This window comes from Mercurialis annua, linkage group LG7 (genome assembly GCF_937616625.2).
Source record: "Mercurialis annua linkage group LG7, ddMerAnnu1.2, whole genome shotgun sequence".
In the NCBI taxonomy this organism is placed as follows: domain Eukaryota; kingdom Viridiplantae; phylum Streptophyta; class Magnoliopsida; order Malpighiales; family Euphorbiaceae; genus Mercurialis; species Mercurialis annua.
Window position 1 is genome coordinate 43,508,649 of NC_065576.1, and position 10,162 is coordinate 43,518,810.

Consider the following 10,162-nt stretch of genomic DNA (forward strand, 5'->3'; position numbering starts at 1 on the left):
GGTGTTCTTCGGATGAAGTTTGGGGGAAATAATTTTTAATAACTGGTAGTGGTACCTCTTCAAAACTGTTTAAAATAACAGTTGACAGGTTATGAATTAGCGACCCATCTCCATAATTATAACAACTAAAATCCTAGGTGGTCGGGATTTAACGTCTTTTGAAGAAAAGAGTGACTATAGTCTATAGAGAGCTAATTGATACTAATAACTATAGATAGTTAACGCATTAACAAATTCTATGAGACTGCATTTCTTGTAAAAGCTTATACACTTATTAGCTAAAAAAACAGAACCGGAACCACAACCACAGGCTCCGCCATCAACCAATGGAGGCTCGAGCGATATATATATACAAAACAATAATCACCCATAAACAGTTTATCGCTAAATATTTTCAAAACATTAATTTCCCTTTTTCTTTCATACCCTAGTAATTTAATTATTAAGCTGCAAGAACCAAAACCTTTATTGTTCCTTGGCTATTTGCAGTTAACATCGTAGGACTGTCACTCTTCCAGCATACAGCACTTATGAAGTAAGATCCTGCATCCTCTTCGGCATCATCTATTTCAGGTGAACCAAATCTATGCCACGTAACAGGTTTCGATATTTCCTGCAAAACAGATTCGGAACTTCAATTGATTTGAACTTTTAAAAGGAGAGCAGATAATGCCGTAGAGGTTGATATTTTTATATACAGCTAACCTTGTGATAGACAAAAACTTCATTTGTTTCACTCCCACATGCAATGTACTCGCGATTTACCGAGAGACCGACAAAATTTTTCTCATTTGTGTGGCCTCTGAATGTCCGAACCTGAAGTTTGTCCAAACCAAATATGAATATCATCAATAGAACTCCAAATTTAATAACAGTAAAAAGAATTCTAATGATACCGAGAACGAAATTCCAGAATCCCCTCCCCGGCTTCGTCGTCTCCATTATCAGGACATTTTGATATAATTCATCTAAAATGAACTATATCTAGCAGTCATACAAACTTGTAAATTTTTTATGCACTAATTAACACTTGTCCTATTTCAGATTCCTGACAATTAATTCACATAGCATAGATCTTATTTTCTCATCTATGGACTATAAATTGACAAATTTTAGCATCACAATTCTGAAATTCAAAATTAAACCTCAATGTTTTTCAGCTATTTCAAGAAGACCAAAAAATGCACAAGGCTGGTTTTTTGGTACTAAAGTTAACTAAATTTGCTCCCATAAACATGATACTTACAGGCACATTCTCCTTCACATCCCATAATCGTAATGTACTGTCTGTTGATGCTGAAGCAAGCTCACTGTTAGACAGGAATTTTACATATGAAACAGCTTTCCTGTGCCCGCTGAATACATGAAGTGGTTGGCTGATGTTTCTCAAGTCATAATAATGAATATGATGGTCCGCCGACCCAACCTGCAAAAAGATGAGGATTTTAATTTAACGGCTGCATTTACATCAAGGGCTTGACAACGAAATTGAGTGAGGCCTTTTATCACAAAATTGGATAATGATCTTTGAAATATGACAAAGTATACTGATAAATTTTGAACTATAAATAGATCATCGGACCAAAATTCGGTTCAATAAGACATCAAAGTTAATGCTTTCTGCAAAAGCTTTTAGCATATGGCGATCAACTTATCACTCCTTTACCAGTTTCAGAAAGGTTTAGGAAAATCCCGCATATGCATTCTTATTAACCGAAACAACTCAAGTGTGAATTCAAAGAGCAAAACATATTGCTTCTATACATAATTTGATTGCAAAAGACCTGGGTTTTGGAATTCATAAGCGCAATAGACTGTGCAAAGCATCTGCTAATTAATATCAGGTACAGGGTTAAGTTGGCTTAACGTTAACAGAGGATAAGTTAATAACAATGTAACCGGGAGGAGCATACCGCTATGTGATTGCTAGATCCAGGGTTATACTTGACGCAACAAATATTCGCTTTCATGTCAATGTTGAGAACACTAGCTTCCTGATTTGTGCACCAAACTTTGACCTGAATGTTTCATAAAGCAAAGGCACAAAATTAGTTTAATACGAAGTAGACAACATGGTGGGAAAAGAAAGGAAGTGCAAGAATGCAGTAGAAAGATAAAACCAAGCACATTCCCCAATCAAGAGATTCAGGTATATTTATCTTATCAGAACATGAGTTAAGACCACTTTTCTCTGAAAAATACACGAAGCATGGAGTTTTCATTATACGCTTGGCTTGGCCTAGTTATTGAGAAGAAATGCAAAACATAATCACCAAAAAACATGTTCAATCAAAAACATCATGTAATTTTTTGCTTGTCACGTCGTTATATGCCCCATGGGACATGCTTTTCTCTCTAAATATTGCATGAGCACAGAACTTAGTTATATTAAAATATGAAAAAGCACAAATACTTAATATCTATATCCAACAACTCTTCAAAACAACTTATTGAAAAAAGGAAACAGATGCTACTACAAATCCGCACACACTTAACAGTAAGCGAAATATAAGGGCCCGGCCCCGAGCACATTTACCATTAACATGAGAATAGGGTCATACATGTTCAACAGCGATGATGATAACAGGGATATAAATTTGCATAAATGGATATGTTATTACTACACCTACATAACTTTTCATACATAAAAAAAAATATAGAATATACACATGCATGCATACATGATACATATATATATATAGAGAGAGAGAGAGAGAGCAAAACCCTGAAACTCCATATTTTCACATAGAAGAGAAGTACAACTTTCCAGTATAACCTAATCAACAGTATTCTACAACAATGCTTTCAAGTTAAATGCTTAATATTGCCCATGCGTTTCATATAGTCACGTATACTTAGCAACAGTTTATGTACCACTTGAAAATAATTGGATATATGACATCACAATACACAAGCAAAACTTGCCCAGCCTTAAGAGAAAACAACAAGAGAATTCCAGCAGAGCAGAATGTAAATAAGCACATAGAACACAATGCATTTGCTTTATCCTCTGAAATGCTATCAGGTTAAACATTTTGAACTTTCCGAGCGAATATAAAACATAAAAACTTAGTTGGAAATAGAAAGAAAGTGTACCATACCTTACAATCGTCACTGCCAGATACAAGCACTGAGGGTTCTGTGCGACAGAAATCAACACTCCATGCACGTTTTTCATGCTCTTCATATTCCATCACACTCTGTAAGGAGGATTGTACATAAAGCAAGCTGTGAGAACCTATCCAATAGATATAGAATTTACTTTGACAGAATTCCAAAAAACAACTGTATGAGTAATAATAAAACAACTTTAACAAACCATTGTCATTAGTTCATTACTACCTGCCTAGTTGTCACATCCCAAACAGTTACAATTCCTTCATAGTCACTACTAGCTATCTGATTCTTGGCAAACTTGTTCCAACTCAAACAGCTAAGTTTAGAGCGTGTTGACATCTCCACAACAGGGCAATGCACATCCGCAGGGTCATTGAGAACCTGGCAAGCATAGGCAAAGGTAAAAAAACAGTCGAAGAAACTTAAAAAAATATATTGAATTGAAGAGATACTTGTTTGTGCACAAAATTACATGAGCAGGGTGTATGTTATTACTTCTGCTCCACCTAATGTATGCATATCAAAAAATACCCATGAGCTCAAACAACTCGGAGAGATTGGCCAAAAAGGATCACAATTCTGTTTGTTGATGGTGTCAAATTTTTACTCTATGGAGTAACTTTGATCCGGGGTGGAAATATGTTAAAATAATTTCACTGTTACAATCTTGCCCGTAAACTATTTAATAACTCAGAAATGAAAACCTCCCAAAAAAATTGATATTTCTAATTCATATCCTATAGATTTACTTCAGTTAATATAATATACTTTTAATTTTAAATGTGGAACCTCTTGTATTGCTAAAATGTCTTTTTATTTTTTTCATTCACATCCTTATGGTAAAACTTGAAAAAAAATGACCCTCCCACCCCAAAACACACAGCTCGCAACCACCCCCCAAAACCCAAAACAACCCAAAACAAAACACACAACTAAAATTATAGTTCTGCCAAACGTTAATGATGGATACAATTTAAATAGTTTGATAGAAAGAGCACATATTGATCCAACAATTAGCCATAAATCTGTATGTATGTTGTATTCCATGTCATTCATCATGAGTGATACAAAGTAAAAGGAACTGAAATATAAAGATCTCACTGTAGAGAAGTCGAAAACTTTGATTCTCCTGGAAACTCCAGCAGTAGCAAATAATTCATCATCCCTGTCAAATTCTATGCTGCAATTCAACATTTTCAGCAGTTGAGAATGAGCAGATTTAAGTTAAATCATTTAACTTTTTACTGCTATGGGAAACTAAGCCACAAGTTCAAGGAAATCCTAAAAAATATTTTGCTTTTCTATTTTCGAGAAGGGATGCAGTACACCTACACTGAGAGTCCGAGAGTGACCCTCTCCGCCAGTTTAACCAGTCAAGTTAGATCATTCCAAAAGAAAACACAATTGCATAAGAATGTAGATGATTCACTTTCTAGTTTTACTTCTTGTCAGCATCTTAAAGAGACTGATAAGATCATGAAGAGACTAAGAATAAAAATTATTGCCCTGTATTTTTACATTCCACTGTCCCAGTAATGCAGGTTGCAAACTATTTTGTCCAACCATATTAAACTAATAGAATTGAAGTTCAGAAAGAGATTCCCTATCTGAAATTTCAGTACATCAACGTTTTACATTTCTATGCTTATACATGTAAACCAGAAGAATCTAAGAGAATAAATTAAGCATAAAATAAACTAATTAATTAAATGGGACAAAAACAAAGTTTCTTCAACTGTTGTGTGGCTTTGTATGTTATCTCACAGGTTAACTTACATGTCATAAATTTGGTAATGACAAACATTACTATCTTTGAGGAAAGAATACCATGTACCTTACAATTTATTTACAAGGGATACTTTCTTTATGTAGGTTAAATATTTATAATTAAAACACGTTTTAATAGGTCATAGCTAAATTAAGAAAACAATGATCTTAAATTCACCAAATAGAATAATCCTCTATGTTATGAAAATTAATTAGCTCACCTTGACACTATATTGGCCGAGTGGAAGATATCCCCATGTCTGAGCTCAGCAATGACCCTTAACCGACTAAATTCAAAAGAACAAACAAGAATGCACACAATCACATGTAGGTAAAGTAACAAAGGAAAATAGGAACATCGAGAATACTCCAAGTTATAAATAATGCGAGAGGGCAATAGACTGATATTTCTACCTGTACTGAGTGAAGGTACTGAGGACAGATTGAAAATCTATAAGGCCCACGCTGTAGCCCTCTCTTTGTATTAAACTTTTATCCCTTTCAAGCTGGTCAAGCGGCTGATTAAGCGCCTGATTAGCAGACTGACGACGCTTTTGCAGATAACACTCTTGAAGATCATTAAACTGCAGTCAAAAAAATGAAGAAACGAATGAATGTATGCGCATAGGGGGGCAAACAAGGGATCTAGCTCCTCATTTTCTACTTTTAGATATAACTAACTCATCAAGAAGATTGATAGCCTTTAGGTGTTAGATTTTTTTTCCACCTCACTATCCACCCAACAGGTAAATATTGAAATTATGAGTTTCTCAAATTCAGATTAGTGTACATCAGTCATCCAATTTTTATTTGAAGGACTACAAACCTGAGCATGGACTCGCTTTTTCCTTACAACAGATAGCCCTGACTGATTAAATTGTGAGTCTAGCCCAGTTAAAGAATCCTTTCTCTGAAGCCCATGAGAGCTTCCTTGAGCCTTACCATCCATTTTCTTGGTTGGAAGATTCCCTGTAGTCATCCCTCCTCTTCCACTAAACGAACTGCTAATCACACCACTATTACTCTTCTCGTGAGTTGAAGGCCGTAGATTTCTCATATTGGGATCATTTCCAAGCATCCTTAATTTCATAGAGTATCTATCTCTAACGCGGTATAACTCCATTCTATGTTTCTCTACTGCCTCTACGTCCTCCTTAATATATTGGAGATCAGAGCGTACCTATAAAAGGAAAAGATAAATAATCTATATTGGTATCTCAGCATATATTATTGTAAGTAAAACAACATTTAAGCATTCAATGAAACAATTATTACACAAACGAGAACACATAATTAAGCATTTAAAATTAATCTGGTTATACCAAATGATATGATGGACCAGTGCTAATTTTTTTATTAGGGTCGAAACACATAAACCATACCTCGTTTAATTCATCAACTTTTTGCTTCCGCAAATACTGTAAGAAATCTAGCAGTATTTGCATATTTCTCTCAGCTTCTTCCTGTTCCATTTTCCTCTTCTTCTCTGATAGCATCGACATAAGACTGTCCAGTTCCTTAATTGAAATTTCACAACCCTGACTAGTGATCACAAGAACGTGTCATCTTAAGAGTTTATAAAACGTTAAAGCTAATTGAAGGCAAAGTAATAAGAGTCACAGTGCTTCAAGTTAGCTTCATTTACATAGTTTTTAGGAAAATAAAAAAATTGCCAATTGAATTTCAATTAGTCAATTCTCATTTTCAACAAGTGATAGTTGCCAAAATATAATGCTTCCAACAACAACAAAAAAGTAAGAAAATCGAGATAAAAATATAAATTGCAATAACATAATCTCGCAAGAATCAACTGAATTCTTGCACATAATTCATCATAAGCAAGGATTTAAACAATTTGTTGAAAACTTTAATTGGATTAGATACAATATAACCATAAATTTGTATGGTTAATACTAAATTGAATTTAAGTGAAATATCTCTAATTCTGGATGGAAAGTAACACTTACTCATCTATAATAAAATTAGTAAATCACCCTAAACTTCACTCTCTACTACCTTACAGAACCCTCTCCTCCATAAACAAACAGCTAATTTTTGATAAAATTACATATAAACATAACATAATCAAAACACAATAAATAAAGCATTACTTATAATTCAACTTAACAATGAATAACTTGGTAAAAAAAATAAAAAACGACGACTAACCTGCTGTAATACACGGCGAAAATGCTCAACAGGAGACGCATTTTTTGAAGATTGACGAGCAGAAGCTTTCTTCAATAGCTATAAATATATTGCAGTACAAAAACAAACCGTTCAAACACAAATAAATAGCTGCAGTTTTAACAATTTCAATAACATTTTTCAATTTAACATGATGAAAAAATAAGCTAAAATAAAATTAATAATAAGAATAATAATCGAACCTTCTGGAGCAAGAAATTAGGGAAAAGCTGATTAGTAGTGAGATACTGAGTACAGCAAGGGCAGTCATTCTTGTTACGGAGATGAGTAATTATACACATATAGCAAAAACTATGTCCGCAAGCTGTTAAAAACGCATCCTTAATGATTTGCATACATATCGGACATAGAAAATCCTTATCCGCCTCCGATTTTCCTGCTTCCTCCTCCGCTGTATGCTCGGACGACGCCGGTGCTGCTGCAATGGCCACCACAGCGGCGGAGGAGGACGATGGCTTCGGCTCTAACTTAACCGCCGGGACTGTTGCCCCAGTCGATACCTCTTCCATAAGTACAAAACGACAGCGTTTTCAAGTGTCGATGGTGTGTGAAAATTTGCGTTTGGTGTGAAGTAGAAGAAAATGTATTTGGAATCGCAGCTGTGGTCGAATTAAAGTGGGTCCAGAGTGTATATGCTGTGAGGGTGAGAAAAATCCACGTGATTTTGTTTTTTTTTATATGGTTTTCTATAAGTTTTATGAAAATTACTGATAACCCCTCTAGGTTTGGGCTTATTGAGCATTTTACTCCCTATTTTTGTCACATGTTTTCATAAACAAAATTACATTTTAATCATTATGTTCAATATTTTGACTTTTTGACCTCAAAATCGTAAGGCTCTAAGATTTTGTTGTGGTACTAGTTATTGGAGGTGGAAACTGGTTTGGGTTGTGGAGAATTGGGTCATTTGAGACGTATTTGAATTTGGATCATCAAAAATTACGGCATAATAATATCCTAAAATTCATGTATTTTCACTTTTTTCTTTAGTTCGTCTGTTTTTTTTAATTCATCCACATCTATAATCTATAATCTATATCTATAACATATATAAAAATGTATTTGCGGGGAAAATACTTCCCTTAATTGACAAAAATACGCTCAATTTTCCTAATTCTGATGCACTTTTCATACAAGAGTACTTATGCTTAACAAATACAAAGACATAAACATATAAAATACGTGTGCTTAATAATTACAAAGACCTAAACAAATAAAAATATATGTGCTTTCAAGTTGATAATCCTCATCCTTTAAGGATAAATATTAAAATTCAGGTGGGTATTCCTAATATTAAAAGAAATTGCGCTACTTATTAAAAAAAATATGGATTGGTATTTAATCCATGAATTGCATAAATACACCACTATAAATACAAGAATATAATAACCTTCAATAAACATTGAATAATCATGTCATAATATTCAGGCCAAAACTTTAATATTTTCTTTTTTTTTTCTTAGACTTATTTCAATTCCATTTTCATCTATTAAAATAATCAAATAATGAAATATCATATTAGTTGATATTAAAAAAAAACAAAATACAAGCTATCTATTCGGAAAAGTTCAATTGGTTTGAAAGAGGCAAAATTTACACGATAACTATTGTCGTGGTTAAAGCTATAAATTCACATTATTCTAATATAAATGAAAGAATTGAAATCGCCAAATCTTTACATTTTTTATAATAATAAAGTATGTTAATAGATGAGAGATTTTAATAACACTAAAATCATAAAAAAAAAATATAACACAATAGCTTATAAGGTTTTCTTATACATTAGCTTATTTATATTAAGTACAAGTATGATACAAAATCATAAAATTATGTTGAGAATTCTCGAATAAAAATCACATTTAATGTAAAATTAAAAAACCACGTGTATCGCGTGTGTTGAGAAAAATTGGAGTACTTTATATATCCATTTTAAAAGGTCATTTTGTTAATAGAAGTTAGAAAATGCACCATACTCTCTGTTATTCAACTCTTGCCAATGTATGAAGGTCGCGGGGACATGGAAAGTGTTGGTGATGTTGATGATATGGACGAATATATGGCATGTGACTTGGTATTTATTAAGCGATAGTAATTTTTTCATTCCTATTATTCTCTCTCGCCATCTTTCTTTTATTTTGTTTTTTCACTTTTCTCCTTTTGTCCCTCTGATTCATTGTTTGCTCTCTTTATATTTTTAAAAATGGTGATTCTCAGTGACTTTTATTATGACAGTCTTTTTTCTTTTGAAAACATTCCCAACTGCAGATATGGGAATAAGGCGAAAGGCGTGAATAATCAATGATTCTAAAAGGAGATTCTTTCGATGCCACTAATCAATAGTATATTTCTGTTAATTTTAAAATTAAGCTCTGGTGTGGCCGTGATATTAATATTTTTTTTTTTAAAATTGGGGTTTTTGAATTTTACAAACTTTAGAATTTTTATTTTCTTTTATGTAATAGGTTTAGTGGAAATTAATTTTGAAGATTTTTCCATGGATGTGCTGCTTCAGTTGTGTAATAAATTTCATATACTTGCTTCACTAGTTTAAATTTCAATTCTTTTTCGGTTTGATTAACAAATTGATAAAAATAGAAATAAAACCAATAATAATAAATCTAATTATTCAAATTGAAACCAATATTTTTTTATTTTTTAACCAAATTAAAATAAATTATAGTTCGATTTTATACCAAGCGGTTAATTCATTTAGGATAATTATATAAGTCTTTTTATTTTCAAATTGTTTACTAAAACTAAAAGTTAGCCTATAATTTAAAAAAAGATTATCAATTGAATGAATAGGTTGTAAATTATACAATTATTATGTGGGTTAAATATGATAAAGTTGCATAAAACATGTATGGGTTATTAGGGAATTTTTATGAACATAAATATAGTCAATAACACGGTGCGGTATCTCATTTCTTTCATTTGATTTTGGGAAAAGGGTCAAATATGCCCCTAATGTTTACCTCGAAGAACATATTAGCCCCTAATATCAAGAAAGGTGCGATAACAGTATTAATGATTCCATAATGGGCCTATTATGCCCTTAACACTAACATGC

At 32.8% G+C, this 10,162-nt stretch overlaps 1 protein-coding gene across 2 annotated transcripts; it reads right to left on the reverse strand.

Annotated features, from left to right (window-relative positions):
* Window positions 1-226: 226 nt before the first annotated feature.
* LOC126656263 (E3 ubiquitin-protein ligase COP1) lies at window positions 227-7,698 on the reverse strand. Of its 2 annotated transcripts, none has more exons than XM_050350783.1 (13): window positions 7,275-7,698; window positions 7,054-7,131; window positions 6,267-6,422; window positions 5,711-6,064; window positions 5,299-5,468; window positions 5,106-5,171; window positions 4,219-4,297; window positions 3,343-3,498; window positions 3,102-3,200; window positions 1,914-2,018; window positions 1,247-1,426; window positions 706-816; window positions 227-613 (listed from the first exon to the last, which is right to left on the reverse strand). In XM_050350783.1, exons 1-13 carry the CDS (start codon window positions 7,599-7,601, stop codon window positions 443-445), a joined length of 2,052 nt encoding a protein of 683 aa, XP_050206740.1. In that variant the 5' UTR covers window positions 7,602-7,698; the 3' UTR covers window positions 227-442. The 2 variants fall into 2 exon arrangements, with proteins under 2 accessions (XP_050206740.1, XP_050206741.1); XM_050350784.2 differs by having other exon boundaries at window positions 6,267-6,426; window positions 7,275-7,405.
* Window positions 7,699-10,162: the final 2,464 nt, after the last annotated feature.

Coding starts and splice junctions, on each gene's coding strand:
- LOC126656263 (XM_050350783.1), bottom strand. CDS start 7,601: ATGGAAGAGGTATCGACTGGGGCAACAGTCCCGGCGGTTAAGTTAGAG. Junction 7,132..7,274: donor CTAATTTCTTGCTCCAGAAG/GTTCGATTATTA, acceptor ATATATTTATAG/CTATTGAAGAAAGCTTCTGC. Junction 3,201..3,342: donor GGGATGTGACAACTAGGCAG/GTAGTAATGAAC, acceptor TCCTCCTTACAG/AGTGTGATGGAATATGAAGA.